The sequence below is a fragment of the Haliaeetus leucocephalus genome, unplaced genomic scaffold (assembly GCF_000737465.1).
Source record: "Haliaeetus leucocephalus isolate CR32 unplaced genomic scaffold, Haliaeetus_leucocephalus-4.0 Scaffold0, whole genome shotgun sequence".
NCBI classification, from domain to species: Eukaryota; Metazoa; Chordata; class Aves; order Accipitriformes; family Accipitridae; genus Haliaeetus; species Haliaeetus leucocephalus.
The window spans coordinates 24,096,055-24,113,978 of NW_010972436.1; the positions used below are offsets into that span (position 1 = coordinate 24,096,055).

At 38.5% G+C, this 17,924-nt stretch overlaps 1 protein-coding gene across 1 annotated transcript in view; it reads right to left on the reverse strand.

Moving 5' to 3' along the window:
* LOC104829073 (sodium channel protein type 5 subunit alpha-like) overlaps window positions 1–17,924 on the reverse strand; it is a 34,624-nt gene that overhangs the window by 11,252 nt on the left and 5,448 nt on the right. Inside the window, exons 5-17 of the mRNA XM_010563123.1 lie at window positions 17,664–17,755; window positions 16,601–16,822; window positions 14,177–14,234; window positions 13,368–13,509; window positions 12,691–12,888; window positions 11,564–11,740; window positions 9,758–9,884; window positions 7,516–7,754; window positions 6,973–7,173; window positions 5,829–6,182; window positions 3,700–4,137; window positions 2,626–2,772; window positions 1,416–1,536 (exon numbers count right to left, since the gene is read on the reverse strand). Coding sequence (XP_010561425.1) covers window positions 1,416–1,536; window positions 2,626–2,772; window positions 3,700–4,137; window positions 5,829–6,182; window positions 6,973–7,173; window positions 7,516–7,754; window positions 9,758–9,884; window positions 11,564–11,740; window positions 12,691–12,888; window positions 13,368–13,509; window positions 14,177–14,234; window positions 16,601–16,822; window positions 17,664–17,755 — 2,516 coding nt within the window. The remainder of the gene's footprint in view (window positions 1–1,415; window positions 1,537–2,625; window positions 2,773–3,699; window positions 4,138–5,828; window positions 6,183–6,972; window positions 7,174–7,515; window positions 7,755–9,757; window positions 9,885–11,563; window positions 11,741–12,690; window positions 12,889–13,367; window positions 13,510–14,176; window positions 14,235–16,600; window positions 16,823–17,663; window positions 17,756–17,924) is intronic.

The window sequence follows — 17,924 nt, forward strand, 5'->3', positions numbered from 1 at the left end:
TGTAAGTATGGTGGATCTCTCTCAGGATTTATGACATATAACATGATATTAAAAATATACATATTATTACTACAGAGAATACTTTGCATTCAGGTACATCATCTCTCTAGCTTCAAATAATTGTGACATGGTTCACTGTTATTGATTCAATCCAAAAACTGTGCATTAGAAGTCACATTGACCCAAAAAGGGTACAGGAAAGGAAAAAGAGGAAGAAAAAAAGAAAAAAGGCCAGCTCTGCAGAACAGGGCAAAGAGGGGATGGGAGTAATTACAGCCAGATTTGATTTATCCGTGTTCTCATCAGATAAAACATCCAGGAAGCAGTGCTTGAATGGGAAAGCAGTGATGAGAGAAAGGCTCTGCCTTTGGGAGCGGAGGAGGAAAGCAAGCTCTGAGAGCTGCTGGACCTGCTGCTGGGCTCCACGTAAGCAAGGCTGGAGAAGTCCCTCCTGATCATTTTGTGGTACAGGGAAGCTTGAATAGGCAGAAAACAACAGAATCAAAGAAAACTTGGGTGGATGGGTGGAAATGGTGGTGGTTAGCCAGGCTGACTGCATGAGCAAAGAGCAAGTTGGAGCATCAGGAAGAATTTTGCCACAGTTCTAATTCATTTAATATAACACACTTGGAAGAAATAAACCTACAAACTGACTTGTTATAGTCTACTCTCTCGCAACTAATACTGAGAGTGTAGTGATTACCCCTGGCCTTCAGTAGTAACAGTTATTGGGGAAAAAAATCTCAAGAGCTCTTTCTTTGCATCTTATGAAAACCACATGTTGTTACACGTGTTAGGGTAGGAATAATTCATAAAAGTACTGGACACATCCCGTAACAACTTGTAAAGCTAGATGTTGTAGGATGATTTGAGAAGGGATTCCCAGATTATCATCCTATAGAAATTCCACTTCAGCCTAGCAGCTTCTCTCTGCTTATTTCACTCCTTTCTTTGTTACAGAGATTGCTCATGAAATGCTGTTCAAGGAACATTTATACTGTTGCAAAGTATTAACAAATCTGATGTGCCAAGTGCCTTGTTCCAGTGGCCATCGTCAGGTGAGACCTGATCACATACACTTCTCTTATGTTAAACCCCAAAAGCAACTTGGATGCTGTCCAATAGAGTGAAATTCATCTCACCACTATAACAACCTCATTTTTGGGGATCGGATCTATGCCACTGCCCAGGTCCCACTTAGAAGCAATTGGCTTTAAGGGGAAGGGTGTCTATTCTTCAGGTGTCACAATCTCTCTGTTGACTAGAGAGGGACAATGATTTGGACTATTTATCCCATTTCCAGATCACTAAAATTAACTGAAAGTAATCTGTCCCTATTGACTCAGCATCACCAGAGAAACAAGTTGGGTTTTAACTCTTCTCACTTCCCAGCTGTGAAACAATGAGAGCTCTACCTTCTGGAAAACATTTTTCTGGAGTCTTGAAGTCTTCAGCAAACTCTGGAATCTGCCTCAAAAAATCTTCAGGATTTGTCAGATCCACCGTGCTGCCTTCAGAAGAGCTGACACTGTCAAACTACCGAGCAAAATAAGATCAGGTATCGATTCTGTCTACATTCAGCTCCAAATGAATAAATTGATCCATGAATAAATAAAATTCAAAATTAAAATTTGGCTGTGTACTAATATTTCAAGTGGTGTTGGTAATGGAACAAACTTTGTAAATTTAAAAGTATATGAGCTTAGAAGTACTAATAGGTGCATCCAAGTAGGGGCCAAAGCTATATAAATACAATATCTATGTGAACCAAACGTAACTGCCTAATAAGCTGGTAAATTGAAGAGCTTTTAAATTACTTGTAAGTATATGCAGTACTCAAAGTGGTATAAACTGCTTGGGTTAAAACCATAGAAAGATGCATTCAAACAGGAGAACCAGGTAAGTATATCTGGTATTTTATCAGGAACTGAACACCCATGACAGTATTTGCAAAGCAGAAATTGGAATCATATCATATATTCTCCGTTTACAAAGCTTTTTGTTATCCCATTAACCATATACAATGTCTGATGAGTCACCAGTTTGTTACAAATTACTTACTCTATGCTTTTGTTCTTTTATGTTTGTGTCTTGTTGTTCGTTACTTTTTTTAATGTATTCTTTATTCAAAATTATTCTAAAAATATTTTTAATTACTAACCACTATCTTTAATGTCATAGCGAGAAACTCTTTTAAAGTATTAAGTTTCTTGAAACTGAGATATGTAGGACACAGGGAGACTTGCTGGAATTTCCCACTTGGAAGCATATCTCTTAATGCCTTTATTTTTCTCCTCCTCTCCTTTTTTTCTGGGCTCAGATTTCAATAAGTGGGAAGCGGCAGAGAATTTTATAAATTATTTATTTGAATAAAATTATTTTGTAGATTTTCCATTTCAAAACACTCTTATACATACATTTTTCTTAAAAATCAATACCTAGAAGCCCAGCATGACTTTGATTTCTTTTGCAGAATTCCAGCTCCCTCATTAACCCGCCAGACTGGCTACTGCAAGCTCAGAGCCACTGCTGCCGCTAAACTCCACTCCAGCAAACCCTTGAACAGAAACGTACCTGTGCTTGACCAGTATTGGAAAGTCATTGCCATAGAAAAAAACCTGTTACCTCTTTTTGTTCTGGCGATGATGGTTCAACCTTCCTATCCTTTCCTAGGTAAAGCACACTGAATTCTTCAGAGGAGAATCCCGATCCTTTACTCCAGCTGCCTGAATTTTTCCCTCTTTCTCCCCTTTGCCTCAGGTGATTTTCATCCTGAAAAGAATCTGCAGATTAGAGGATGTTTCTTTTCCCTTTTTAGGGGGTGGACAAGTTGGAAAGGAACGATAGATAAGATGTGCATTTCATTTAAAGTGGGACTCTCCAGAAAAAAGTCCTAAGATATGATCATTTTGAGTCTCTGATTTTACCTAAGAACAGAGAAAGGGAATTTTTTCCCAACCGACTTGCAGCAAACTAAGGAATTTTTGTGAGCTAGTCAAAAGCTAATTAAGAATTTTTGCATAGGAATTAAGACAGAAACTTAAGGTGAGAAATCTTGCGACCAGAACAGCAATCTTCTATGGTTAAAATAGAACTGAAAAATTCAGAGAACACAAAGAAATAGGATAATATATGCTATCATATAAGAAACATGACCTTAAGAGAGCCACTCCATACTTAATCCTTCTAAATTCTGCACTTTATTACTATATACTACACACAGCAAGGACAAATCAAAGAATGGACTGGAACTATAAATTCATATTATGAGTCCATGATAATGTTCTTTATGCAGAACATACATTTTTGCTCTGTTATATAAATAACGCCAAAATAGTTGGCATTATTCGCATAAACTTTTACATAAAATTTCCAAGTTCACTAAGGACTGCCAATTACCTATGGACAACCTATGGACTATGGAATTACCTGTAACACAACTCAGCAGCTAGGAATTCCTACAGCAAACCCAACAATTTATGGTCTTTCTTTTAAGACCATGAAAGAATCTTGATTTTAAAAGGCTCCAAGTGGTAACTTACTCTCACTCTAAACATCTGTACCAAAATTTGGTAACTCTCTGGAAATGGATCAACATATGCCACCCTGCTCTGCTACAGACACTCTTCTACCATACATGCATCCCTCAATATATATATATGATTCTACTGTTCCAACACAAATAAAAAAATTCTTTACCTGTTTGTTGTAGTCTATGTCTGTAAATGTGCTCAGTTTATCATCATCTTCAAACCCCTCACTTGTATTCTCTGCCTCAGCAATAGGGACACAAACAAATACATTAGGATTTGTAATAAAATCTTCAAGACCCGAGCATCTGTCCCCATTTCTCTCAGCCCATTCGTTATTGTAATTCTCTTTACGATTTTTTATCTCTTCACACTTGAGCCCAAGGGGGTTCTGTGCAGTCAATTTGATTTTCTTCCTGTGCGCTTTCTTTATATGCCTGAACTTTTCACAACAGGTATCCCACATAACACTCTTCACAAAGTGAAACCCCTTGTGAATCCGAGCAAAGGCGATCCGAAGATTGTTCATTTCTCCATCATCCTCTGCTGTCTGGAGACATTCGGTACTGAAGGAATTCAACAGGAGCGCAATGAAAAGGTTGAGAACCTGAAAGTCAGTGAAATAACAATAAAATTAAAAGCCAGGAGAGTAGCATTCAGATATCTAAATTCTAACTTTGAGGAACATAGATACTATCAAAGTTCAGTCTTACTGAGCAAAGCAAAACAAGCTAATAATGAAATGGCTATGACTGATCATAACGTGGTTGATGAAGTAAACTTCTCTCTCAGAAAGTTCAATGTTCCCATGACCCTCTTCCCCCCAAAAGTTTTTTAAAATAGTAGCTAAAACAGATCTGTGCCTGCCAAATGCATTATTTGGCCAAAACAACTTTTAAAAAGTTATCGTAGTAACAAAGACCATGGTCATGGCTTGTCAGTTTAATAATATCTCTTCCTTCTTCAAACTAGAATTAAATCAGGCTTCTGTGGAGCTGCTTCCAAAATCCTGTGAGATCAGATTCAGGCCCAGCAATTCCATCAAAACTGCAACACTGCCACAAAAAATCAAAATCAAGAGAAGCTCAAAGTTTGGTTTCCTCCCTGCTTTTGAGTACATTTAAATAGAAGAATTCATAAACTTTTTTTTGTTTTGCTTTGTTTTTTAAGGGAATGGGAGAATTTAATTTTTTTCCTAATGTTTCCGTTTGGGATGGGATCTATGAATCTTAATTTTTATCATGTTAGAACTGGGCAGATAGCACCCATGAGTCATCCAGGGACCACAGTCAGCAGACAACATTAGCCCTTCAGAGACCATTTCATCCCATCTGTCTTAGTTACTGACATTAAGTTGGAATAAATCTCACTCTCAGAAACCTCTCTGTTTCCTTTGATAATAAGAAAGCCTAGACAAGGAACATAGGCTAAGCACTTAATTGTTTGACAGTATAACATTATGTGATATGAATATCACTCACAACATTTCATCACCGAAATCAATCATTGCAGTGTAGAACAGGTGGGACGTTAAACCCAGGGATTTGGGATTCAGCCACAGAACAGATATTTCCCATAAAGGACTGCCTAAACCTAGTGCTTTTCAGTGGTTTCTTAAATTAAAATTGGTGTATTAATGATACTGAGAATGACATAAGAAACAAAGCTACTAAAAAAGAGGTTTTTATGATTTGGGCATTAAGAAAGGACAGGAGAGGACCAGGAAGGCAGCCTCTCCCTTACACCCCGGCACTGGTGTGTGAGGCTGTGTCGGGTATGCCATAGCAGGATCTAGCTCTTGGGTGTAAACGTACGTAAAGATGATTAAAGAAAATCCTTATTCAGTCACAGAAGTGTAGATTCTGCCATTTGCTGATAAAGAATTCAATCCTTGAATGAGATCTTAAAAACCCCCCAAACCTAAAATTGACTTACAGAGGGACTTAAGCGCTTAGCTCCATTAATTCAGGCAGGTGAGCCATAAGCCTTACTGATTATTTACATCCAAATCCCAAGACGTGAAGAAACATAGTTGCCTGTATTGTATTTACTGCAAAGATATTCCTCGTCACATTGCCACATAAAAAGGTCAAGTGATGCTGCGTGCAAAGCACACAAAATGTGAAAATATGGGCAGCCACTCGAAGGTGAAAGGCAAAAGAGGGTTTTTGCAGCCGATAACACACACAGGTAACTTTTCCACCTGTGTTTAGGGAAACTACCTTTTGTTGACAAAGTGGCAATTAAGTAGATTCTACCATAGACAGAACGAAGAGAGGAAAATATAGAAAAACTCACCACTAAATTTCCTATCACCATGACCAACAGAAAGACAAGAAGGCACAGCGGCTGTTCAGCAACCACCATGCAGTCCCACATGGTCTCAATCCATTCTCCACACAGAATTCGGAAAACGACGAGGAATGAGTGGAAAAAGTCCATCATGTGCCAGCGTGGCTGGCCATTTTTGTTTATTTTATGGCTGTTCTCCCCATAGCTTCTCCCAAAAAGTTGCATCCCTACTATAGCAAAAATGAAAACGATGATTGCCAGGACGAGGGTCAGATTACTCAGTGCTCCCAGGGAATTACCAATTATTTTAATTAGAGTGTTTAAAGTTGGCCAGGACTTTGCCAGTTTGAAGACCCTCAGCTGTGTAGAAACATAAAACATAGTGTTAGACGCCAGTAGAGATAACCCATTTTTGAACCGTTCAAATCCTGCAAAAAACATGACAGGTATTCTGAACTATTCCAGCAATGTAATATTTGTAGCACTGTGACACTAATACTTTTTTTAAAGTATTTATAGATTTTTTTTTTTTAATTTTTTTTTTTTTTTTAACTGGGCAGCATTGCAAACATAAACTAACTGCCTTGTAAAGGACCAGGCTATCTTGAGTCCCCCGTAAGTGTTTGGGCTACACAGGCAGGTATCCATAGAATGCACTTGATGTAGATTAGGGTGCCTAACTTAGATGTAACACAAAGGACCAAAATTGGAAGACTGGCTGCTATATTACTATAAAAACCATCTATCTTTTGGTAAAGCAACCTAAATCAGTCCACGGTGTATGGTATGAATACCTTAACATAATTTCACATCTATTTTTAAGTATTGGTTTTTCTGCATTTGCACTCTGACACTTTTTTCCTAAGTTTCCTGTACTAGTTTTTAATTTTTGACACCAATTTTATAACATGTCTACTCTTGAATATTTTTTCCTCTGAATACTTCTCAGTATACTCAAAATAAATGTATACGTCATTAAACTCTGACTTCACAAGGAGTTTAAGAGTGTTTTTCATATTCCTAGTGCCAAGAAAAATAAAACAAAACAAAATGAACACATTTCCTGCATCCTAACTGCAGACAACAGAATTATTATCTATCATACTCACAACATGAAGTTTTATACAACTGAGTAAACATGAGGCATTACCAGTCTGAAGGATCGTAAAACTGACAGGACTCCTCCTTTTCGCCTTTCTTTCTTGCCCTTGTGTTTGGGTAAACTCAGTTCAATTAAACTCAATGTGACAATTACACTGTCAAAAATATTCCAGTGCTGCTGAAAATAATAATAGGGATCTAGAGCAATGATTTTTAAGATCATTTCTGCAGTGAAGATTCCTGTAAAAACCTGTGACAGAGAAACAGTATCATGAGCCTAAAAGTAACCATGAATTTATCTCCTCTTTAGATCAAGTTCCCACAAATAACATTCATAGACAGGTCAAGAAAACTCATTTTTGTGAACTTCTAATGCACTTTCAATTAAAATAGGAGTATTGTTTTCTGCCTTCTCAGGAGTATGTCAGAAGTGTATCAATAAAATCTGGGAATAGTCTGTATTAGAAAATTAGAGTTTATAAATGCAGAGTTTGCTATCTTTAATTTTTACAGTTACTCTTTATGTCTCAAGTGAAAACACTCATCAATCAATCCTTGGTATAAAACGTCACATAGCTGAGATTTTGCTTACCAAGTTGCCTACATTAAGCATCGATTTAAAATTCTGTGACATATTATTGTGCTCCAGTGCCATGAACAAAGTGTTCATCACAATGCAAACAGTGATGGTGAGATCAATAAAAGGATCTTTTATGAAAGCAGCCACTTTTTTCTTGATTCTCAACCAAAGCGGAGAACAATCCCAAATGAGATATTTTAAAGCAAAATCATTCAGGCATGGCGGGCATCTCCGCTGAGATTCTTCAAGTTCTAAATGCAAAAGAAAACCCCACTATAATTAAATAGTTATCACTGAGCAAGGTAGCGAAATAACAACTTCAGGCATTCAAAAGACCAGAGAAGAAAAAGGAAACCTCACATCTCGCACGGAGCCCCAAAGCTTTCCTGCACTTTCTACCATTCCTGTAGTCCCTACATCAGGTCGTAACACGCAGATAAAATTCAGAGAAAACCGCATTCAAAAGTCATTCATGTGAACTTACTTCCAAAGCCTTTAGATCAGGTTTTATTTAGACTCAGACTTGTACTACAACAATTTGACTAAATACAGATGTTTATGACGCAGAGGCCACACCGTGGCCTCTCACAGTCTTGTAGTTCAACGTAGCAGCTAAGGCACCTTCCACCTTATCCTTACGTCGATGTCCAGGACGCTGGCTGTATCACACCCAACATCTTTTTGTCTACTTTGACTCTAAAGGGAGTCTACAGAGTCAATGGCAGCCACAGGAATTCTGACTGTAGGTGAGACAAATCCAAACTACCGTGCCTGAAATTTGGCCTTAGGCCACTTCTACTGGGAAGGTCGTGCCTACCCTTTCCCATCTGATGCAAGTTGCCACACCTCTCCATTTTTTTTTTAAGTAAAACATGGGATAGGAGTTGTTCTGGCTTTGTCATTTACATCCTTTTGGTCAAATATAAATCTCATAGCCTTTCTTTCTTCACCATCAATACTAATGAGTCTTCCAAAATACTTTTGACCCTGCTGAAGTCCTGTGCAAATTCATTGACAAACTGGAGCTTACTTAAAGGTAAATACAAGCACAGTAGGAATTAGTAATCCATTTTTCAGGGATGTGAAAATTTTTCAGACATCAGATCAGCTGGATCTGACTCCTATCCTTTTCTTAGTTGGACCTGTCCTTATTTCTTCCCGCTGTTTAGTCTTCATTTCTTCTTCTCCAGGCTCAAGTGTCAGATTCCACCCTACACTGCTTATTCCCATGGGATCACCTTGACTCAACCCCACTCCAGGTGTAGCTCGTCTTCTGTTCTTCTAGATCAAATGGCTTCTTGTTTATGTATACAGTGTGGATCCAGCAAAGACCATTTCTACTCCCCTTTCCAATGTCTGTTCTCAGGTTAATCCACAGCCACTTGGAGCTACAAGTCCTGTTCCATCCCAGTTCACAGCTGAAAGTGTGCAGCAAACCCCAGATCTTTGGTGAATTACACTGCAAAGCAAGGCTCCACTGGATGCATTGCAACTGTGGTTCTCCCAAGAAAAATTTTAAAAAAATCTAAGAAAAGGGACCTCCCTGCCACAATGGTACCCTCTTGCTACAGCCCATACTTGTGGTCCAAGAACTGGTGATAGAGGTCCTCGACAGGGACAAAAAAAAAAAAAAAAAAAAAAAAAAACAACCCAAACACAAAAAAACCCAACAACAACAAAACCCAAACAAAACAAGACTTCCCCATCCTGAACAACCTGGGCTGAATTTTTTCAGTAAGATCTGCAACAAAATTGTCCATCATCAAAATAACTGTCAGTGATAAAACCCCCTAAAAAATTCACATGGAAAGGTAAGTTAAAGGAATAAAATAGTGAGGTTAAGTATTCAAAACCCAGGAATTACCAAAACTGATTTTACATGCATAATTTTATTGTTAGATTCCGCATGCCTATGTCTCTGCCAGTGACATATCGCAAGTCACAGGGTCAGGAGAAGAAAACAGTACCCCAGTCCTGCACCTCAGATGCTAGAGAAACTCCTTCCACCCACTTTCACTCCAGTCCCCTTCACTGTCTGTCCTACAAAACGAGATCTTACAATAGGCAAAGGATGCATTCCAGTGCATAACGACTCTCTGAAAATGCATTTTTTAAAAAAAAAAATATTAACAATGAAATTCCTAACTACACAATATACAAATCTCTCTTAACCTTTATGAAATGTATTGACATTTTGGTCTTTCATGCTAGCATTACCTTAGGATTGAAATAAGCATAATGAGGAACCACTTACCCTCCAAGACACTGGTAATTATACTGACTGCACTTGCTGCCCTTTGTCTCTGAAGTGCCTCGTTAAAATACTCCACCGACAGATGAGGAGGCGAATGCATCATGCCGCTCTCATCATTTACAGCTGGCTCCTTAAAGAAGTAAACATGATTAGGGTGATACCACAGGAATGAAATGAAGTAGGATGTGATGATGACTAACTGTGAAAGTTAATAGGAACAAGGACATGCAGCCATATGAATGTACCTTTTTACAAGATGTAATAGATGTTGAAAACAAAGGTCCTACTCTTCAGTAATAATGCTGCGGTAAATGGCTCCTGCAAGCATGTAATATCTACAGGGCAAGCACAAACCTTGGAAATAAGTGTATGAGGGGAAATAGGCCTAGGAAATATTCCAGAGTAACGGAAAAGAAGAGAGATGAGGGATAAACTCATAGAGAAGCATCTCCACCCACTTGGGGAACTTACAGACAAAGGTTCTGCATGATGCTAAAGGTGCTACGAAGGAGGAAGAAATTACAGGTGCTGTTCAAAATGACCCCCCTGGACAGAGTATGGGATAAAAAGACTGTTTGGTGACTTGTAATTCCAGCACTAGGAACCTTCAAAACTATGTTAGTACAAATTGTGAATGGCAGAAAAATAGGTTTTATAACAGGAATGCTGAGGTCTAGTTTTCAGGAATTCATCGGTGTTAAAAACCACTTTCCACTGACAACTTACAAACTCCCCACATCAGTCAACTTCATTTCACATCACTGTTTGCCATTACACTGAAACTTTTAAGACAAGAAATACCTGCCATTTGTAGACAAGCCGTAATATGAAATATATATTTAAAATAATATCTTTTCCTTACCAGATCCCCCTTCCCCGTGTCTTCCATTACCGGTGGGAGCATTCCTCCTTCGGAAGACACTGGATCTAGACTGTGCACCCTGCTGCTTCCTCCTCCCGCCACCGAAATCACGCCATTGCAGTCGTCCACGTTAGCCCACTTGCTGCTCTGCACGCAGTTCGGGGTAGCGGGGTGAGAGCTGTGGCTCATTTGACTTTGCACGCTGGAACGTCTTCCCATCTGCGTGACCGACAGTGGCCGACACTGAATTTCATGTTCCCCGGCACTGTGGGTTTCCTCATCACCAAAATCTGTTCTGGAATCAACTTCTAAAGCAGGTATTTGGAAATTGAACACACTCCCATGGCTAAGTCTGCGTTTCGCCTGGTTTGCGTTGGGACCGTACATCAGGCCAAGGAAAGACTACAAGACCAGGAAAAGGAATAAAGAGAGAATGACATAATATCATAAAGAAAATCTGGGGAAGGAATAAATGTTTATAGAGTTTCACAACATTTCCTATCAACCATTGCAAGTCCAAAACTCTTACCCGATTTAGATTTTTCAGGAAGGATTATGCTTAGATTTTAAAAGGCAGATAATAAAATCCTATCAGCTGTAGGAGCTATTTTTGTGATAAGCTTTATATTTATATTTTAAGCAAGAAATTTTAAACAGAGAACGATGGCACAAAATTTAAATTCTGATAGTCATTCACTTTTTTCTGTTTCTTATTGTTACAGAAAATGTAACCGTTATAACTTTCCTTCCATCCTTCATTTATAGTATTTCCTTTTCAAATTAATCTTTACATACAAGTCTTCCTTATCCCAAAAGATTGTTTATTTTAAAGACTTAAGAGTGATCAGTGTTTGTAATGGGATTTGGTTTGTGCTTTCAAGCAATTTATTTTAGTATTAAAATTGGAAAAGCTGTAAGGATCTCAGATTCAGACAATAGATTACCAACTTTCGTTGACTGTCTGTGGACTGTGACTTGGGGAATTGTTCTTCTTCATTATCCTCTATGCCCAAGGACTTATTTCTCTTTTTCCTATTGCTTCTTTCTTTGATTTCTTTGGGAGACAAAGAGGCTTCAAAGGAGCTAATTGACAGGATATCAATTCCTTTAATAGCCAATGACTGAAATGAAAACAAAAACATGGATGATATTTTTGCTGGGTACTTTGAACATAAGCAGAAAGAAAACACTTCTGTGCTCTATATTATTTCCTCTTAACAATTTGTGTTTCACAAAACTCATTAAAAATCTTCCAATATGTGATAACACTAAAAGAAAGAGGAGAGAATTTCCCCAACATATGGAGCGCTGAACAATTTGCTATTTGCACTATGTTACATGATCGCATGTATTGGGCCTGCCAGGGGCAAAATAATCACATTATAGCTCCTATTCCTCCATATGGCAGATTTGCTTACAATAAAAATACTCAGTTCAAATATAATGCTGTAGAATACATCCTTTTCCAAAATAAATGCTCAAACAGTATTAAAAATCTGTCATTTTGTTGGGGATCCTTGGGACCGTATTCATACTGTGGCTGACTTTCCTTCCCATACTGAATTTAGGACAATGTTTTCAAAACACAGGAGTATTTGTCCCAGAAGCTTCTAAGCCATTTAAGTTACCAAGAGACTTTCATTCAACTACAATAGGTTTTGTCTCAGATGTTAGTGTGGTTGATCAAAGGAATTACTGTATATTTCTCTGCTCAGCAGCCCAGAATGATAAAATAGAAAAAAAAAATTAAAAAACAACTACATTTTCTTTTGGAAGCTGCTAGTTGATGGAATTTTACATTTTCCAGATTTTAAAATACTGTTTTTCTTACAGTAACAGCAGCCTTTAATGGTCACTATCCACAATAAAATTCATTGTTTCACAGGAAAAATGCAATGCTGAACAAGGAATTGCTCCTGTAGCTCTAGGAATCACTACCAGTAAGTTCTCACTTGCTCCTGTTCCCATGAGTGACCACTATATATAGCTGTACACAAGGAGTGATGCTTTTTCTTATGTGCCTGACAACAGAACACTGAGGCGAATGCTTGCAAGCGAATAATTTATGTACCTCCTGCTCCTTCTGTAATAATTCCAAGGCTTCCCGAAATTTCCTTTCCTTTGCCTCCGTTTCAGCAATGGTGGCCTTGTTCTGGTCTTCGTATGCCATTGTTACTACAGCCAGAATCAAGTTGACTAGATAAAATGAGCCCAGAAAGATGACCAGCATGAAGAAGAGTATATACACCTTCCCAGAAGCTCTGAGGGTCTGTAAGCAACACACCCCAGAGATAAAAATTACCATAAAACATACCAAATAGGCTTTCAATGCATCTCTGAAATCCTTTAGAAGCACTCAGCTTCCTAGACACAACGCTTTAGGAAGCTTAGATGGAAATACACCTTCCTTGGCCCTTCTTCCCCCTCTTTCTCCCTCTTCCTATACCGTCCCGTGTGAATCACTGATCGTATAGCCCACGAGGATGACTGAGGAGGCATTGTTACATTTCTGAAGAACAATACAGGACCTTTTTTAAGTCCCTAAACCAGCAGGGTGATAGGGCTATTGCTGGGCAAGACTTCAGCATCCCTTTTCTAGGGGTCACAGCTTGCGGGAAGGGAAGATGTGGGCTTGATGACTTACAGCTATCGCTTTTATTTGAGGTTTCTTGTTCTCTCTGCACATTTTCTGCTTTGGCTATTGCTTTCCCTGGAAGACCAGTTCTGAATTATGCACGAAGCTGGTACCTGCTGGTACAGACGCTCCCAGTAGTCCTGGGTCATCAGGCGGAATAAGGAAAGAAAAGCCCAGCCAAACGTATCAAAACTAGTGAAACCGTAATCAGGATTTTCCCCAATTTTCAAGCATATATAGTCTGGAGGACAGGTCCTAGAAGTAATAGTAAAAAGTAGAGCTCTTTTAACTGTGCAGTTTTCAAGGAAAATTTCAGCTTATGTGAGAGTTCTGATTATTGTTCAGCTCTGCATTTCATTAGATTGCAAACCAGTTTTCTACTCCAGGTAGCATTGGCTGGAAAGTGGGATGGAAAAAGCAGCACCCACAACCCAGCAACAAAGGAAGAAGACAGACTGGAGTAGACCAGCAACACAGGACAACTCCCTCATCACCAATCCTCATCCCCTGCCCCTCACTGCAAAGCAGCCACATCTCCCTCCTTGCCCAAGCCTGCCCTCCAAAATCCATGTTGTGTTTTTCCAGTTTAACACTCACGAGCCTTCACAGAGAGGAACGTGTCTGTCCTGTGCTACATTTGAGATCATTCCTGGTTTTGGTTCTCTTGTACATCCGTGGGGAAGAGAAAGACAGCACTTGAAAGGCTCAAAGGAATTTAGCCCTGAATAAGCCAACTGCAGGTTCATGCTTCATTCCCTCCAAGTATTAAATTATCCGTTTACTAGATTTTGTTGTCTGTGTTCCTGTTTCTGCATTCAAGGAAAGCTTGGAATTTCTGCTTTTGTCTCTCATAACTGAGTGAATATAGAAGCAGTGAAGCAGAGAAAACTTCCAAAGAAGAAATATTCTTAAGTGCACTTACCCAGCACCAGCACCACATAGCAAAATATCTGAGGTGCCCTCTTTCTTAGCAAAGTTTTCTATAAAAAAAGGGAAAAAAAATTAAAACCAGAGAACTTTCTAGCCTGAATCCTCTATCCTTTAATATGAGTAGTGATGAGTAATCAGTGACCTGGAAGTGTATATGCCCACCCATAGACAGATTTCCCACGCTCACAGTAACTGCGCCAGTTTGCAAGATGTCCTGTCCTCATATATAAACATACAAAGGTATATGCACAAATTTCAGACTGAAGGCAATCCTTAAAACAGAATTTTAAAAAATATTTTGGCCACATCTGCATAAAGGAAATGAAGAATTGGAGGGCACAGGGCCTGGTTTTGTAAATTTTAGCACAAACTCTGGCACAGTTTTGGCCCATAGCAATTAGTCCTCTCCAGGACGGTACAAACATCATTTGGGTTAGCATAGACCAGTTCTGTTTCCAATGAGCAATAAAAAACAAAGCCCTGTTTTGAGGAGGAAGGAAGAGTATTTGGTTGTGTGGATATAGACCATACCGTGTCACTGCTCTGCTGAGCCAAACAGCAGGTCCTAACCCTGCTTAGTTGAGAAATACAGATTTCTCCATGAGGATGCTGGAGCTGTGCCCTTTTGGCCTCTTCCCCTATTTCTTTTAGCATGAGTTACTCCAATGCCTGTGCTAGCAGCAGACTGAAAGTAATAGCTTTCGTGCTAATAGCTAATTAGCCCCATTAAGACGTGGTTTATTATCCCAGATGCAAGGGAGGTCTCATATCTTCCTGGTGCTTCTCAGACCTTAGCTGTGCTCAACAGGTAAGCCAGCATGATTCAGACCCAGCAGGAATCTTTAGTACCGTACCAGCTGTACCGTACCATGTAAATACACCACAAAGGAATGAGTCACTATCTGGGCTACTTTCCACCCAAATTTTGTTCAGCTCTGCTTCTGCCAACTGACAGAAAGTTTTTTTAAGAAGATTCAGTGATTGAACTTCAGAGAATCATAATAACATGTAGTTCTCCATGTTGGAGATGGGAACTTCCCACAAAATCAGGACCAAAGCAGCCCATAAAAAAATATACAAAAAGTCACTTAATAGGAAACTGGGCTTATAGTGCTCTAAGTCCTAAATCCTGTAGGAAAGTCATCTAACTTTCATTAAACCTGTCTGGGCCCTTCTATTCCTTTTGCTGTCATTGCAAATCGCCCTACACACAAGACGTATTGCATGGGATGTGAACAAGACAAAGCTTGTGAAGCAACACAGATTTTTAATTTCTTAAGCTCTACTTTCTCCAGGCCATTGCCTTTATACAGCTGCAATGTTGTGCATTTAAAAAAAAAAAAATTTTGATTTTTTTGTTTCCTGTCTCCTCAGCACAGAAAATTAGTATTTTTAGCCAAAGTTTGTCAAATCCATGGTCTCTTGTGTGGAGTTCTAGTCACTGCCTGGTTTTCTTTTGAAGCTTGCTTTCAGTTATGATTTTTACAACATTCTGTATATGTAAATGACTTTGTTTATATGTGTGGTTTTTCAGTAGGTACAAGAGTTTCTTGCAAAAATTTTTCCTTCGAAAATCTTTTATACAAAGACTTTCTCCCCCTGGACTATGAAGTTATTAAAGAAATCCTGTCTGAACAAATCTTCCACACAGAGTGTATACAAACTGCAGTCCTGTGTGGCTTTTTTATGTATTTCAACATTTCCCCTAGGAGAATGTTTTTCTCTCTATGTAACTGCTGCTGTGTCTGAACTCGCTGGTGGAGATTTTCTTCAGTGATGAAGCTTTCTTCAGATTTTTGTCATAGACATTGTTTACTTTAGCTTTTCCTTGAGCACAAGGCTTTTCCTTTCTGAATTGCATCTTACAGTTGCTGTTCCTCTGACAATGCTTTGGTGTGTTTTCAGATCTCTGCTCTGTGCTTCCATCACCAGCCTCAGCCAAGACATATACACATAAGACATATATTGTATATATCTTATATAAGATATAAAATACATATGCTGTGAAGATGAAAGTAACTGACTTTTTTTAACAAATTCCTCTGTTTCATGCTGAAGTGTAATTCCCTGGGCAGCAAAATGAAGATGTACAGACTCTTCGGCGTGTAAGAAAAGGTGAACTTTGGGGAATTACAGCAGAGAATGAGCTAATGCGTATTTCAGTTATTGTCATATCATTCTGGGAAACAGAGCTGGACGTTACTGGAAAATTGGGGAGTGCTATTTCTTATAATGAAGGGAAGGGGTGCATTCCTGGATGCCTGCAATCTGCTCTGGCAATCTGAAGGCCATTATCAGGTAGTTACTCATCAAAATATCAATCATCAAAACATTAATATCATTTACAGCAGTGGCTATACATGCATGCATAGGTGTCTATACTCTCATCTAAAAAAGAATTAAGGAGAAAAATTACCTGTATCATTAGCAAGCATTTCATAGGATTCCCGTGTTTTGTTAAAGAAATTCGGTATTTTACTGAACACTGTAGAGTTCCTGATACACTTTTGTCTTAGATTGCCCTTGAAAAGCTGGAGGCCTATGAGGGCAAAGACACTCAAGCAGAAAACAGTTAGGATCATCACATTGGCAAGTTTCTTAACAGACTGGATAAGTGCCCCTACAATGATCTTGAGTCCTAGGAAAACAATATACAAAAGAAAAACAGGATGAAAAACTGAGATTCATATGTCATACTTGATTAGAGTTAAAACAAGGTGTAACAACCAAAGTACCAAAATTACTGGATAATATGTGACAAATATATTTGCAATGTAAGTATAGTTTGGATGAAAGAGTGTTTAATATGAGAAAAATATTTTTTTTCCTCATTTGATTGACCCTACAATTTCTAGATGTTCCTTTACTCTCTGTAAAATATTTAGGCAAGGATGAGAGGCCAGAGATAGTCTAGTTTTTCTTATCCAGAAAGAGTAATATGCATAATTCAAATGAAATTTCCAACACTGGTAATCTGTGAAGCAACTGCAAACACTGGAAACAGTAATGAATATGATCAAAAAGACCAGAAAGAGAAGACAGAGGCAACTCACTGGTTCTTAATTTGTATTTCATCATGAGAAAGAATCCACTGGCTTTAAAACTAAGGGAAAAGTGAAAAGGAAACTGTTTTCCCAGGGATGATGTAAGATGATTAATAATAAAGTCTGTTCAGTCAACAGCGGTGTTTCTGTTGAACACATAGACCAGCTAGAAGAACATTCTGTAAAACTGACATTATAAAGTGTTAACAAAATCTTTAAATGCATAATGAAAATAAATTAAATACAAAATTGTTTCTAATGCTTGATTTATTCTGGCTGGGCCAGGTGACTGAGACACTGTGTCCACAAATTCAGCTGTGTCTGCAATCAATGAAAGATATAGGAAAAAAAAAGGAAAGGCAAAAGCCAACATTTTATTGGAGAAGAGAATGAGTAGTAAGTAGCAGAAAATATTCAGCAAAAAGGATATCTTACCTGGGACTAATGAAATGGTTTTTAAAGCTCTCAGAACCCTGAAAGTCCGAAGGACAGACACGCTCCCCAAGTTACTAAATGCTCCCACGTAGCTGTAAAGTCAGGATATGATATGTCAAGTGGTTGAATGGAGTAAACAGGGCAATTATTTTACAGTGGTCATTCTTAACTGTCAATCCTTCTGAGCATATTTCAAGTATTAATAAATTACAGATCAAGGACTTGTCTGAAGACATATGAAATAGGAATACATTTCTTGAT